We start from the raw sequence: 16,417 nt of genomic DNA on the forward strand, positions 1-16,417 counted from the left end.
TCCTTTTATGCATCAAGGCAATTCATTATCTTGATGTATTCTAAGGGTGGATATTAGCACTGGTAAATCTGCATGTTTACTGTACGTGTTCAGCCAAGGTTTTACTGCTACAGTGGCAATTATTCAACTTCTGGCATAATCTAGAATAACAAATAGGCTATGCTATTATCACTTTTCGACTTCTACACGTTCTTTATTAAGGCTTTACTATAAAAGGTACTATATCATGGAGGTGATGACTTGTTAAGTGCATTTGACATTTAAATAAATTAAATACCCAAATGTACAGAGCACTTTCACAGCAGAGGCAATGCTCCAGATGAGTATGTAAAGCCTTACTGTGGATGTAGTGTGCACAGCCATGGTAATCTTGCCTAGCTGCAGGGTCTGACTTCATGACATCGCAGCTATAGTGTTACATTCCTCACTCTTCAAACCTCAGCAGAAATCATCACCTTTAACACCCCGTAACCAGCCATGGCTACTGCTTTGTATTTTAAGTAGTCTATAAACAGACTTTCAAATAAAAGACTCAAATCACTCGTTAAATGTGTAAAATAAAGTCTTTTCTATTTCCAATCATCAATGGGTACATTTTTAGAGATACAAGTAACAGTACATCAAACAAAGTCAAGCCAACTGTTCTCAAGAGCCCTAATTTGCCCTTTAGCATCTAAATAAAAAAAGCCACCTTTAACAGTGGAAAATCCAAGTGCATGCTGGCAGAACTTTTAATTGTGACCGTCTGAAATCCAGATATTCAAAATTACTCATGATGATAATACAGTAGCAAAATATTACATATCAAGAAAAAAGGCTAACATCAAAAGAGTATTCTTAAGACATGATTACAGAAACAAAGTAATCAAACTGCACAACTTCATAAAGACACTAGTAACAAAACAGACCCCTCTTAAAAGGGAGTCCTTTAGGAGCTAAGGAAGAGCAAGAATGTATCGGTTTTAGCAAGTGTGGGTCATGTAATCTGTGGGGACATGTGCGGTAAGTGACAATCAAAAGATCAGTCCATCAGATCTAATTGATGGCAATAATACAAGTATTTGAAATTGACCTCATAAATGAGCCTTTGGAGAGATTAGCCATGGCTCCTCATGATCCTGCAGCAGTCCAGTGCTCTGCAGAGAACCAGCAGTCTGTGAAAAGCTCTTCTTGCCAACTGGGTTTCTTGAAGAAGACATCTGGTGAACATTTGGGCATCCTGTCCATTTACTGGAAGAAGCCGTGCAAACAAATTATAGGAGCTTGTAGTCACGACTTTGTGAGTAGGATAAGTTTTAGTATAAAAAAATATCGCTCCCTCGTCTTTGAGTTCTTCTGTTTTCACTCCACGTCACATCCAACAGGCCAACCTGTAAGAACAGCATGAGTAACTGACAGCAGGACACCACTGAAACATCAGGTCTCACATCAAATGTTGTTTTTATGCAACAACCAAAAGCACTAAACGTACCTAGTTGCCGTTCACTTGCATTGATGGTGTTCCTCCGTGATCGATTGCTGCTCTCTGTCTACTGCGATTCTCTCGTTCCTCATCTTCCTCATCCCTCTCCTCGTTGCCACTGTGGTTCTTACAGTATAGTCTAAGAACAAAACACACACAAAAGGGCTTGAAAGCAGCAAATAGAGTATAAGCACTGTAATCTTGTGTTTCTGCACAGCTCCAAAGCAAATCATGGATCACTCTCAAAGTCTAATGTGGTTCAGTCAAGGTGTAAAGAGCTAACGGTCCCCTATAGAGGTTCCAGGCAGTGAGTCAGCTGTGGTGGAATAAACTTTCTTTCACGTCTTTATTATAATAGCCTTCATGAATCATTTTGACTTCCTGGAAAATCACATTTAAAATTGCAAATGATGTTGTTGCATCAATCAATAATTATAAAAGGAAAATCTCCATGTGGTAAAATGATGGTATCTAGATCTGGTTTGGACACAAGAGGCTATCTGTGATTAAAGTGTGTTTATATCTGGAAGTTTCACTCACTTGTAAATGCCACGCGCCATGTTTTCAATGTACTTGGCTTTGTCATGCAGGCCGCAGTGATAGTGGTACGTCTTCACACATGCTTTTATTTCACACCCAATGGTGGCACCCAACTGAGTGCAGAGTGTGCATTTCTGAAAAAACAACAGATCAAATAGTATTTCAGTTGGAGAATTATAAGGTCTTTTAAACTCCTTTTAAAAAAACATTAAACTTAAGAACAAATCTTCCCACCATTCTTTTCCCTCTCTTGATTTCCTGGATGACCGTTTTCACATCAAAGTTTCCAAATTCAGCCCGTGATGTTGTCGTCAGCTGCACTGTCCCCGATGAAAAAAGCTGGATGGGATCATACATGACAGAAAGATGTAAGGAGTACTACAGTCAAAGCACATGTACAGTAAACGTGCCCAAATACAACAATCTTACCATGCACTTGTAGTGTGCAGCCACTTTTTTAGAGTTATCGGTATGAAGCATTCCCCGCGTTTCATTCTCTTCGTCACCTGCGTGACAAAAGCCACAACGCTGGCCGCCATCTCCTGGGCTGGCCCGAAGAGGTGACCTGTCCCGCTGCAACGCACAGAGAATTCAGGCTACGTACAGCAAATAGAACGTTTAAATAAATTCTCAACCTGCATTGTGTAAACGAACGTATTGCCTTACATGGGAGGAACTCTCCTCGTCTGCAGCCTGTGAGGAGGTGGAGCGGGTGTCTTCTGACTGGCCACGAGATCCAACCTTGGCTCTTCCCTTCTCAAACCTTCCTCGGCCCCTACTTTGTGGAGGCGATGAGTCCGAATCATTTGCCACACCTTCCTCTTCATCTATGGATTTAGATTGTGTCATTAAAGCACATTTCCCAATGATATATAAGCAGACAATTATCTCATTTGGAATATTATGGTTAAATACATTACAAAGAACCTGCTTTACCTTCAAGGGCATCTTGAGAAGCATCCCGGTGTTTGCGGCAGTAAACACTTTGTATGGAAGCAAAAAAGAAATGCATTTTAATTTAATCTAACAAACTAAACACTTGTATTTGATGTTGATTATCATTTTGAAGAACACAAAGGCAAAGTGACTTACAGATAAATTCCCTGTGAGGGATTCTCTTTGATCTGGGCTTTGTCTTTCACAGCACAATAATAGTGATACGTCCTCCGGCAGGTCTTCACGTCACAGCCGATTGTAGCACCCGGTCTGTGACACGAAGAGCACATCTAACAGGGAAATAAACAGACCTTTACCTTTTATCAAACGGTCAAGCACATGCACAACCTTTGATATTTAATCATGTAATTTCACAATGTTGGTCTGCATTATAATTTCTCCACAGAGAACAAGGGGCACTGGCAGTCACAACTTTTCGGTCTGAAAGGCCACCATATGCAAATCATCATGAAACAATCATCCCTGTGGGCAAATGTTGGTGTTAAGAGAGGAAAACAGATTATATCTTGCAAGTAAGACGCACACAAGGTTTAAAAAGAAAGCAGAAATAAGCAGAGAAAACTTTATTTGAATAAGCTGTACAATGAGATGAAACCAGTTACATTTCCAGTATTTAGAAATTTAACATTTAAAAATACCTCTTTGATATAGTTTTTGACTAAAAACAGAGAAAAGTGGATACGATGAGATTAAATATATACGTTTATAAATAAACACTGTACCAGTAAATATATGGTTAACCTTTAAGAGAGAAGTAGCTTCATAATATGACATGTGCTAGTGCAAGAAGAAAACTAACTTTAAATACAATATGTGAAATATATTCTAATTCACACGTATATACATGTTTTGCAAATAAATTAGAAGTGCTGGTAATTACATTTAATTGCATTTAAATGCAATACTCCATGATACACACGCGATAAGCACAGACCTACAGACAGCTGCAGTGCATTTAATGTCTGACACATACACACTGCCAGGGTTAGAACAGTTGATAAACTCATGGAAAAACAATCTTCTAAATAATAGTTAATAGTTTTCTACCAAAGAGCCACAACATGTTTATTCATCCAAAGGAGAAATTGCATGGCAAACGCCGATCTTCCCTATTTAAAGAGGAGGTAAAACACAAGCCTGATCTCATGTAATGCTAGGGAATGATCACACAACCCTGACTTAAAGACATAGAGGAAACTTTACAAGTAAGTCTCTATGAGTAAGGTGCCAAATGTCCAAGATGCATGATATATGCTACATGTATGTACATGCATGCAGCATATCTGAAGTTAATATAAGTGATATAAAGTAGCTTCTGCACGTTCTCATTGAAGCACGGTGTCTGAATGTGTGGCACTGTGAACATCTAAATTTTATGATGTATGTTGCATTATGTTATGTTTCCACATAATAAAAGCTCCACCTCATGGCCTTATAACACTTTTACTCCTCTGTGATCAGTGCTACACTGAGAGGGACAGTGGGTACTTACCAATTTATTTCCTCTCTTGATCTCCTTTTTCACATCCTCAATGGAAAATCCTCCAATGTTTTCACTGTCTGAATGTGATGTGACCAAGGCTGACGAGAAAAGCTGCAGAGGACATTTACAAAAAAAGATTAGAGAACTGTTGAGCAATCTTTTCATATGATGATGATGCAATGTACAACATCTGCATTTTCATGTTATTTTGTCTGAACTGTTTACCATTCTGCATCAATAACAAGGGTTCCAAGTAACCATGACTTGGTCTAGAAAGCTGAACAGGCTCACAGGCTAAAAGGGTTGAGAACAATATGCTCTCCTCACCATGCACTTATGGTGGGCTGCCACCTTCTGGCTGTCAGACATTAGCAGCTGCCCGCACTCCTTATCCCGGTTGGTCCTGCAAAAGGCACATTTGAGCAGCTTCGCTGCTGCTCCTTTCCTCTGTCCTGACATGACCGCAGGCTTTTTGTGGTCAAGTTTCTAATGAAAAAAACAAAGAGAATCTATTTAGGTAAGAACGACAAGATAACTTGCATTACACATTGTGGTAGATCTGTTTAAACAGATATCAAAACAGTTATAAAAACAATGTCCTGTTCACTCAATCATCCAGTAACACTGCCTTGGTGCATTATTTACAGTTTTCTTATTATAGCATTCATAAACATTGATGCATTTGTCTCACATGCAGCTCATAATCACAGCTCATATCTGATTCAAAGGAGAAGCCACAAGACTTTTTATGCATAAAGTCATGATGCTCAGAGTCCTGGGGTGTGTAACATAAATGATGAAAAGGATGGTCCAACATATTAGCAGTGATACGATAATAGAGCTTTGAGTTGTTCACTTATAAATGTGTACAAACTAGGCATGAACATTTGTAAATCTGCATTACTGTCCATAATACTTGTTACCAAACATTAAAGATTCAGTTATTTAAGTGCAAACTGTGTTCTGGAAATCTAATTCTTTCACAGACTAAATATTTCACAATTGAGTATTGTGAAATAATGAATATAGCCCTTTGGACATGAGCCATGAGAAGCTATTTCTTTCTTCCAGAAATAGCTGAAAACAAAACTTCCATAATGTAACTACTGCTGCAAGTAACTCCAAAACGGAGCAAAGAAAGTCTCAAAAGAAAATTTCCATGTTTAAAAAAAAACACTGCTTTCTGATGGATCACACATGGGGCCCATATATTTGTTGCAGGACTACAGTGCCAGGATTATGTGAGATCCTGCTCATGTTTGAGGAGGGTCATCAATAATGTACCTTATGTTTTATTGTTAAATGTGGCAGTTGCGGACATCATTTGCACAACACAGGCTGGCAATACACAATATTTACCAGTCATCCCTTTTCTAAATCAGATTAAGTAGGAAGAGAAAAAGAAATCAGCAGCAGGACTCTCAATCGTCTGGACAAGATCTGATGCAACCCAGTTTAACTTACACTCACAGGGTACTATTAGTTACAGAAAACCCTTGTGAGAAGGTTTTTTGGTTGTATTTTGCATATGATGCAACATGTTTCCCATTTTGCACACAGTCAGCTGCACTATTGTACTACTCCTGAAATGCACAACTTGCAGCCTACAAAAAAACACACATATATACTATTAAGCATACATTTAAATTCTTTGGACTGTACTGCCAGTGGTGATAAGCACTCAAGACTTACATAGTACCTGAAGTTGGGATGTTTACATATTGGTATTGTTATTGCATAATTCCAGCTGCTATAAACTACACGTTATATATGTGTATCAATATAAATGTTTTCTTGAAATCGAAAGTGGTTGCAAACAACTATTTTCTTTAGAGTCGAGTAGATACAACCTAAAAAATTGTGCTATCATCAACAGAGATAGTCTATTTTATGTTGCCCATAGAGCGCTCTCGCCGCTATATATTTATAAATCAAATATGAGGATTAAATACATCTATTCACTCCTAATAGTCAACAAAGGAAAGTGGGTGTTTTTATAATATCACAATAGCAGTGTGCTGCGACGCCTTGATAGAGCCATTACAGCCATGATAGCAAGGCCAGGATTTCACTGCGGCGGCTACAGCAGCAGAGCCAGCGTGCAAACACACAATACTCTCCATGTAAATAACACCAAATATCCTTTATTTCAACCTCTGCTCTTCACCTAAAAGCTCTCGTGTAACAATCCTGTACTTTCATAAACTGTTTAGCCGATTTTTAACGAGAACAAGGTAAATATAAAAGGTACCTCAAATCTCCCTTACAAAGTTTTGAATTAAAGGGGGTGTGTGCCTCTTTCTCAAACAAACTGGCTATAACAGAAAATAATTTTCACTATGAACATCTCAACGCCCAGAAATCTTTACCTAGGCCTTTTCATGGAGGAAATAAAGGTCGAAGGAAGGAAAATATGACACTTCGACACTATGTTTCTGCTGGAACCCGAATAACTGCGAATATTTCCCTTTAAATGTGGGAAATTATCATGACAGGCGCGGGTCTTCGCAAACCGTTTCGAAGTAAAGAGCGCCATACGTGATGTATCCCTGTGAAAAGAGAGCAGCTCGGCTTGAACGCCAGCAATACGGCCTGAAACGACAATAGGCCATAAAACACAACGGCTGTAACCCAGCCACTGATAAACAGCTCACAACTTACCTGCTAATGTGATATTCCGCGCTAAGACTGTAAAAAAGCTGGAAAGGTGTTCCGAGCAGTGGCTGTTTCTTTCCGTCCTTCAGAAGTGATTGTAGGCTTTTCAAACCAGCATCAAGCTAGCTACATTATACAATGCAGCAACACTTCCGGGTATGGCTTTCAAAATAAAGGTTTTGTTGACGACCGTATGCTGCAATGTTTCAAACATGAAAGTATCCAGGAGGTCAGAGTACCGAGAGAATTAATGTGCTTTACAAAAATAACTCACGACTAAAAGTGTCAAAAAGCAAATTAAACTTTAGGGTGGGACCGAGCTGTTGCAGGTAATTTTATGTCTATTGAATAAAGCCCAAAAAGCAAACAAAGAAGTAGGCTATAAGATGTCCGCCCCTGATCAGACATGAAGTCATGAAGGGCTCCGAGATCAGGTAGTTTTGAGGCCCTGTGTAGGAGGGACTCTTATTTATTTCTGTCGCGATCAGATGATGCTCATTCTGACAAAAAAGTAGTCTTTGTGGGGTGTATAATTACACTTCCTTGTGTACTTAGAAAGCACATGGACAATGCTTTGTGATCAATAGGGGTTGAAGCAAACTTTAGGTCATTGGGTTAAATATGGATCATTAAAATAGACCCTGCAGTACTAAGTTGGAAAATAAATCTTGTTTTATCATTGTAGTTTTACAGAGTTATTAGCAGTTGATCAAAGAATATATTTCCTGTGGAACACCCGCATTAAAATGGTGGGTTCAAGTTAAACTAAAGTTCAAGTTCTTGGTAACAACAATGAAATCTGCCAGAAAGATAGGATTTGAACCGGCTTTAAGATTTCTAAAAGAACAATAAAAAACAGGTTATTAAATAAAATATTGAGATAGATTACAATCAAATGCCTCCTGTTGTCAAAATATGAACAATGACTATAACAAGTGTTTTTTTTCCTTTATTTGTATCAAGCAAGTCAACAACTATTGAGAATGTCAGTGACAGTTTATCTTGCCATGACCCTGTCTACAGCTTGATTGCTCTAGGTGAGGATTATTATCCTCCAGAAAGGCTGGTAGTTGGGAGTTGGCCAGTAGAGGATTTTAGACAGAAAGGATCAACGGTCAGGAAGGAACAGTGTGTGTGGAACTACCTGCAGGGTAGTATCTAAACACCGATTGCCACAGTTTCATTTAAAACTTGTAAGATGAGCTCCAAAAAACAGATAGCATTTATGAGCAAGGTTGCCATTCAGGAACCTGAGATACATAGTGTGATGCAATGAACACAAAACAAAGACTGCCAATGACACAGACCTTCTGATGCTTGGAGGATTATTTTTATATATCTGGCTTAGTTTACTGCGTTTTTGTTAAAAACTGAAGGGAGTTTTTTAGCCCAAAGTATGTCATCAGCTGTTGCTGGGAGAATGATGCTGCATCTGTAATGATATAGGCATCCGATGGGAACCGTAAGGACCATTTAGCATGTTTTATGTTCATATTATATATGACTATAGAGGCTGGATCACAAAAGCAATAACATTATCTGGCAAAGTTCTATAGTTTCTTGACCAAAATGAGTCACCATGCTGAGACGGTGTAAAGGGTTTTTTAGGTGGAGATTGAACTGATAAAAACATTGTTATTTTCAAAGGTAAAACAGGAAAGAATGATGTACTGAACTTAAAGCTCCTGTGAGGAGTTTTCTGCTGGTTATGAAACAGACTGAAATGAATTCTGGTTACTCTATATGACCTACAAAAGCAAGCCAGACCATCAGCGACGAGATTAATTATTTCTATAGTTATTTTTAATACCTGAAATCACTAGCATGGGGGTAGGTGTCAGAGGAAGTGATTTACTGCATGCTGCCTTCATTTACATTTTCCAGGGCAAAAATTTAAAGTGAGTGATACATATGATTATGTATATATGTTAAAAGAAAGGGGAATGACACTTTTTGTTAAAAAACACCACTTAAGCATTTACAGGACAAAATCAGCAAAGAGATAACAAGTAGAGCTTTGTCCACAGGGGTCGCCAAAATCAACACAAACCCAAAGTTACTCACAGGAGCTTCTCGCTAGAATTGAGGTGCACTTGATTGCATTTGTAGGGCAGACCGGCCGGCGGGGCTTACCGTGTAGTCTCTCCACCCGCAGACTAAATCTATGAGTCCTGAAACATGCGCACCTACGGTGGAGAAGGAGTTTCCACGGCTTTACTTGGACAAAGTGATTGGTTAAAATTAGTGGCAGTCATTTTGTAAAGCAAAACATACCCGCCCAGTGTCCCCGGGATGAGGAGAGGACGGGAGTTTCAACAGACGAGAACAGGGAAATGAAGTTGTCAGACAGGCCAGCCCAGCAACTCTCTCTTTACAACCAGGCAGCTAGCAAGTTAGGTGACAGACGGTCACGAGTAGAGAGATTTACATGAAATATCACAGCTATGAAGGTCGTCCGTTTGATCAACTTGTAGCTACAGTTGGTAGACGTTAGATTGCTACGAGCACAGATCTCAGAGAGCGCTACATACATTTAAAAGTAACGAGCGTTACAGGGGAAAGAAAGTGGAGTCAACTTGTTAGCCTGCTAGCTAACCTTTAGCTACCGAGCCTCCTTCAGCCTCTAAACTCGAGTTCACACGGTGAGTCCTGACACCTGAACTGAATATTTCAGCAGTTTGTTATGTGTGTTTTCCCCGGTACTGGCTGTCAACGTACGGGCGCTGGTTTGCTTGTTTCTTGCTACAGCTAACTAGGTCACAAGCTAGCCCAACTTTGCTGATGAATGTTGCTGTAACGCTGTAGTCCTTGTTTTATGCGTTTTGGTTTGAAAGTTTGCGTTTTATTCGGCTGAGCTAATGTTCACTTTGAGCAACTATTAAAGCAGGGCAAACAACGCTACAGGGTTACTTTAGCGTTGGGTTTTTATACACCCGCATTATCTTTGAAAACTTACTTTTGTTCGTTAATGTTAGCAGCGGTAGCTAGCTATTCGTGCCATTGTGGCCTTTAAAGTTGTAAGTCATTACTTAACTTTAAAGTCTCCATTTTGAGTCAAACAGTTTACCTGACTTAGCCGTATCCTCGATTTCCTTAGGTGAACGCTTTTCAGCCATTTCCTGATGCAAAGAGGTACAGGAAGTTGAATTGCTTTTATTTCAAACCACAGTAAACTGAAACAGTGTTTTATTTCATCTGGGATTTTTGACAGTTTGCAGCCATGCCTTTTCCTTTCGGGAAGTCTCAGAAGAGTCCAGCTGAAATAGTCAGGAGTTTGAAGGAGAATGTGGCATACATGGAAAAGTTGGATGCTGCAGACAGCAAAAAGTGTGAAAAGGTCAGCAATGTTTCCCTTCTGAATGTCTGAGATTTATAATTTGGTCCTTGTGCTAAACCCTGATTGATGGTCTCAATCTTTGACTATTTTTCATCAACTTAGGTTGCAGAGGAGGCGTCCAAAAATCTGGCTTCACTGAAGGAGATACTTAGTGGAACAGGTGACAAGGAGCCTCAAACCGAAGCAGTGGCTCAGCTAGCACAAGAGCTGTACAACACCAACCTCCTAATCGCTCTCATCGCAAACCTGCAGAAGATTGATTTTGAGGTGAGGAACATTATCTTGTTCATACACTGACCCTATCAATTTAAAAAGTGTTGATCAATTGTTGCCAAACTAAATGGTTAGTGGGACTGCACTTGTCTGATTTGGACATCTATAAACAAAGCAAAAATTACTTTGGATATCATAAGCAGCCTGTCGGTTGTCTGTGTGATCTCTGAGGGTTGTTTTTTTTGGTCTTTTTTTTTGTACAGGGGAAGAAGGATGTGGTTCATTTGTTCAGCAATATCGTCAGACGTCAGATTGGCACCCGTACACCCACGGTTGAATACATCTCTACGCACCCACAGATACTCTTCATGCTTCTGAAAGGGTAAGTTAATCTTTTCAGGGTACAGGAACTGAGTGCGTTGTGTATATATAGTTCCATGTGTTAACGGTTATTCCATCCAAAGAATCTCTTAAACTGTGTCCAAATTACTTGTTTGTAGTTACTTTTACAATTTTGTTTTTGCTAAAATCCAGTTCCCTCAACATGCCTTGTGATTTTCTACATTACACGGTATGTGTTTCAACAACTCCCAGAGGGACGAGCATGAACTTGTTGCATTCAACTGTGGGCTACACATGTAGATGAAGAGAGTGATAGTCAAATGCTGATTTCACAGCTCCAGAAAAAACAAACTAGTCATCCTGTATACTCAAAGAGCAATATACGGCTGCACTGCATGAGGGTCAATAGTTGGTGAATCAATTGTTATATTTTGCCAACTGCCACTTCTGGAATGGATGTGTCCTGCTTTAGTTTTGAACTTCTCATGTCTGTAAAGATGACCATTCAGTGTGGTTGTCAGAGATAGACATAACAAAAAACATGAAACATTATACATGGATGTTTTAGACATTTAGCCTAAAATTGGCCCGCTATCATCAGGAACAGCAACAATACCTCCCCAGTGAAAATAAGTCCCAGTGTCCTTCTCTACAAATATGAATTTAATGCCGGATTAATCAACAAAAAAGAGTTTAGGGTATATTTACCTTGAAGTGGCTTTGACTATTTGCTGTTGTTGTTTGCATTACATCAACAGTGTTTGTTTTATAACTGGTTCATGTTGAATTCTGATGATGGCAATGACTTAGCTTGGACTTGGCATGTGTTAACCTGTGCAGATACGAGAGTGCAGAAGTGGCTCTGAACTGTGGAATGATGCTGAGAGAGTGCCTACGGCACGAGCCTTTGGCACGGACGGTGCTCTTCTCTGAAGACTTCTACTGCTTCTTCCGTTACGTGGAGCTCTCAACCTTTGACATCGCCTCGGATGCTTTCGCTTCATTCAAGGTACAATGCCACATTTTCTGCCCTTTTCAGCATCTTCTAAATGACAGTTTTTGTCTGATACCTGGGTTTCTTCTGCTTCATCTTAGGATCTACTCACAAGACACAAGATTATGTGTGCAGATTTCCTGGAAAATAATTATGACAGGGTAAGCTTTCTGGTGTTGATTTTGATCTTTATTTGAAATATTGCTCATTTTGTGTCTAATATACTTCTCAAATGTCTTACTAGGTTTTTACAGAATACGAGAAGCTCCTGCATTCTGACAACTACGTCACCAAACGTCAGTCTCTGAAGGTAAAACTCCACTACTCTGTCAAATCAAAATCAGTTTTATTTTTGCAACAGATTTACGCAAGTTGTTTGTGCAGTGAAGTAAATTAGGTTTTAAATAATTCTCCATTTTAGCTCCTTGGGGAACTTCTCCTGGATAGACACAACTTCACTGTCATGACAAAATACATCAGTCGGGCAGAGAACTTAAAGCTGATGATGAACATGCTAAGAGACAACAGCCGAAACATCCAGTTTGAAGCGTTCCATGTCTTCAAGGTATGCGCAAAACATGTTTAATCTGTGCAACACTTCAGGATGTTTTCGGATAAACAAATTGTAATTTCTCATAAAATCTCTCTTTTCAACAGGTATTTGTTGCAAACCCGCAGAAGACTCAGCCCGTGCTGGATATACTGCTGAAGAACCAGACCAAACTCGTGGAATTCCTGAGCCACTTCCAGACCGACAGAGCCGAGGACGAGCAGTTCTGTGATGAGAAGAACTATCTGATTAAGCAGATCCGGGACCTGAAGAGGCCCACTGCACCGGAGGAAGCTTAAAGCGGCAGGGCGGACCGCTTCATCAGGTTGTAGATGTACAGGTGGTGGTAGGAGCTGCAGAGGGCTAAGAGAGAGCTTAAAAGACATGCTTCATTAAGAGTCAATATTAACTACAAAATATAGGAAAGAAAGTAATGATAACTTCCTTCACTTTTTGTTTTTTTAGTGTGGATATGGAGGTGATTTCCATCCAGCAACCTGATTGGGCCAAGAACTGTTATTAAACCATAATAGTACTTCTTCTTAGGTGATAATGACATGCATTTAGTCTGTTCTTAAAATGTCGGACCTGTTACCCTTCCACATACTTTGTCGCTGGCCCCCATTCACAGCCAACATGAGCTCTGAGGTGCTCTTTAAAACCTTTCTCAGAAACATGTCAATATTTTAGTGATTGAAAAGCTGAGCTGAGTAAATATATTATTTTTCTAATGCAGTTTCATGATAAACAGTTTAAAACATACAGTTTTCTCTCTTAACATTGTTTTGTCTAACTAAATGCATAGCTTTGGTTTATTGCCTTATTGTAAGCAGTTGCGTTGTACAGGGATTTTAAATGATCTGATATACGGCTTTGGCAGAGTGACAGGTGGGTCATTTCGGCCAGGTCAGCACATAGTAAGTTTGGGTGATTAATGTGTAGCCATGAATCCTTTGGTTGCATGTGTGAGAGGTGACGGAGGTCAGGAATGATCCTGCAGTGCTGTTCTTGCAGATGCATTAGCTGGCACAGGAAGAGAAAATCAAAACCATAGAGGAATCAATTAATTGTGCTGTGATTTTGAGGCTGCGCTCAGCGAGGCTTACATGACTGAAATAGAAACAAGGCATCAGATAATGCTGCAGGGTACCAGCCTTCCATTCCCCGCTAACATGGACAGCCAGGATATACCAATTGATCTCACTGTGAGCACTCCATGTCATCCTCACAAACTGAGCAAAGAGCAATGACTTGTGAAAAACAAGGATTTAACCAACAGATAGTTCATAAAGATAAAAATAATATTGCAGTTCACACAGGGGATGCATCATAAGTATGTCACACTGTTAATCTACTCTATTCATAAGAGTGTTATATAGAATTGGTTGACCTGTCAGAGACTTTACACAAACTTTCATTAGGGAGAATTTTACTTATTTCATTTTTTCATTGACAAATATTAAACATCAGTTGTTACACTGGAATCAAGAATTAGCCAGGCATTAGGTATTAGAGATGTTTGTTGCTGAGACTAACTGGGTCACTTGAAGCTCATGTAAACATTGACTTCCATCTACACAGTTTATTTTATCAGCAAAGAATAAAAAAGAGAAATTCCTGCGTATGTGTTGAAGCATCTGCCACCATCGTTTCCTTATGTTCTTTTCTGATAAAATGATAATGATCCATTGTAATAGAATACACTGTGACATGCCTGTGATGCGTCAGTACACCTTATCGGATCATAATCACATGCACTGTTAAGAGTTTGTTCTGGATGATGAGCACTGAATTTGAGTTCCTCACATGCATCACTGATTAGTTACATTTCTTAAAAAGAAATCTATTGAAATAATTGCCTTACTTCTGCCATTGTCACTTCAATGGCGTACTAGAGATTTCAAAGAATATGTCGTCTGTACGTCTGCTAGTATATACCTCATGGGATTTGAGTTTGCAAAAGCTGTGTTCTCTTTCCTTTCCTTCCTTGATATTTTATTTGACGATTTAAAACACAAAACAGTGGTTTGTATGCATGCCTGAACTTGATGTATAAGTTCAAACTCAAACAGGGACTGCAACCTGGTTTTCACAATGGAAAGCTAGATTTCTAAACTGAAATATGTCATTTGGAGGTGCCACATGAATGTTAATTCATAATGAATTGCAGTGTGGTACCTTGTAATGAACTTTGCCTTATTTAAAGACATTTAATGGATCGTAATGATTATGTAAAATTCCAGACCTCTTAATTTGTTTTTAAACCAAAGTCAATATTAAAAGGGTAAAATATACATTTCAAGTCCAAAATGCATCATCAGTTAATTTCTCACGTCGACATGTAGTATAATGTAGGTCTATCATCCACCACATTCTGCTCCAATGTGATCCTGTGAGTGTAAATATATTTTTAAATCAAGATCAACAGTAGTTTTTCAGTGGTGGTTAATTGGCTTTTAGATAAATCACTACCTGGTATTCTGCTCCAGGTAGTCACAGGTTAGCATCGGGCCTTTATCGAGCCATAAAATGATTTGAGGAAAAATCTGCTGTGAATGTGGTACATTATGCATTTAAATAGACTGAAGTCCTGCACACAGTGCACTGTCATGTCATCGGTTTATGAAAGAAAGTTTGCCTGAAAGTGTCTTTCTATAAAAATCCTGATGGTATTTAACATTTCAAATCCTGTGTGGTAATTTATTGTGAAACACACTTTTCTAAAACCGTACTAATGCAGTGGACTCAACCCACATACACAGAAGTTATTTTCAATATCTCTCTGACCACAAACAAACGTACAGCTTGCTGACAAACTGAAGTTACATAACAGGCTGTCCCTTGTAATAATACCCAAGATTACTGGACTGTTGTGTAACAGATGACTTTAGTTTGTTTTATATAAATAATCTAAAATATATTTCAATTTGGTATCTAAATGTACACACAAACTTTCTTGAAATGTGAGTCACGAGTCATGACGTGCACTTTGTGAAGGACATGCTGTACACCGTCGTCCCATCAGAGGGAGCTGTTGGCAACAATTGGCACCTTGTATAAGTTGTACAAACAAAAGCATTTCATGTTTCTATAACCCTACCTCTTATGAGTATATAAATCACTGGCAATATTATGTAGACATAAACACAAATTCCTTAAGATCAATACTATATATTTTATGATTTAGAGTTCTCTGTTTAAATCTTGGTTGTGCTTTACTTTTTTACTTTGTTGCCTTTTTTCCCCCCTTCTCTTTCCACTGATGGATATTTTCCTTATTTACCATGGGAGCGAATTATGTGTACATAACTTTATAAAAGGATAAAAGTGTGAGAGCATTCATGAAAATAAAACTTTATGGAAATGTACTTTTGTGTGGCTTCAGTAGTTAAATTGACTGACAACTCCCTGATACTCCTGTTACTTTGGGTTCTTCTGTTATGGCTGGACAACGCCTTAATCACTGATGGTTAAATGTCCTCAAGTAATCATGTCTCCACCAAACATCAACAACAAAAGGGTGTGGTCATTCAGTAGCCTGGTAATTCTAAATGGTATCTATAGCTGTACATTTATAACATTGTTTTGTGTTTCTTAGAGAACACCACTTTGGTTTAGTGTTTGGTGTGAACGGAGGAATTAAGATCATAGTTGGAAGCACAGGCTGTGTTCGCCGTACTATATACTGCATGCTATATACTGCGTACTGCGTTCGGCGGTAGTCTGTAGCATGGAGGAGCTTTTCAAATTCATTTTGCAGCATGCTACGCCAGGCGGAAGTAAACAATAACCGCCGCTTCTTCAGCTATAGCGCCCCCTTCTGCTGGAATGCTGCTGCTGTCCGTCATTACAACTGCCCACTGCTGCTGTGACGTTATAGCGCA

At 39.1% G+C, this 16,417-nt stretch overlaps 2 protein-coding genes across 2 annotated transcripts; one reads left to right on the plus strand and one right to left on the minus strand.

Moving 5' to 3' along the window:
- Window positions 1–470: 470 nt before the first annotated feature.
- phf6 (PHD finger protein 6) lies at window positions 471–7,192 on the minus strand. Its single transcript, XM_069669691.1, has 11 exons — window positions 7,104–7,192; window positions 4,770–4,928; window positions 4,452–4,553; window positions 3,095–3,228; window positions 2,939–2,985; window positions 2,669–2,829; window positions 2,432–2,575; window positions 2,237–2,341; window positions 2,003–2,136; window positions 1,472–1,601; window positions 471–1,370 (listed from the first exon to the last, which is right to left on the minus strand). The coding sequence occupies exons 2-10, from the start codon at window positions 4,899–4,901 to the stop codon at window positions 1,472–1,474; spliced, it is 1,089 nt and encodes a 362-aa protein (XP_069525792.1). The 5' UTR covers window positions 4,902–4,928; window positions 7,104–7,192; the 3' UTR covers window positions 471–1,370.
- A 2,238-nt stretch (window positions 7,193–9,430) lies between these two features.
- Window positions 9,431–15,901, plus strand: cab39l1 (calcium binding protein 39, like 1). The gene is made up of 9 exons (XM_069670261.1): window positions 9,431–9,739; window positions 10,309–10,434; window positions 10,537–10,701; window positions 10,911–11,029; window positions 11,830–11,998; window positions 12,085–12,144; window positions 12,228–12,293; window positions 12,405–12,548; window positions 12,641–15,901. Exons 2-9 carry the CDS (start codon window positions 10,318–10,320, stop codon window positions 12,830–12,832), a joined length of 1,032 nt encoding a protein of 343 aa, XP_069526362.1. The 5' UTR covers window positions 9,431–9,739; window positions 10,309–10,317; the 3' UTR covers window positions 12,833–15,901.
- Window positions 15,902–16,417: the final 516 nt, after the last annotated feature.

The sequence above is a fragment of the Semicossyphus pulcher genome, unplaced genomic scaffold (assembly GCF_022749685.1).
Source record: "Semicossyphus pulcher isolate SPU_LCO1_2020_fin unplaced genomic scaffold, fSemPul1.0.p SCAF_2, whole genome shotgun sequence".
In the NCBI taxonomy this organism is placed as follows: Eukaryota; Metazoa; Chordata; class Actinopteri; order Labriformes; family Labridae; genus Semicossyphus; species Semicossyphus pulcher.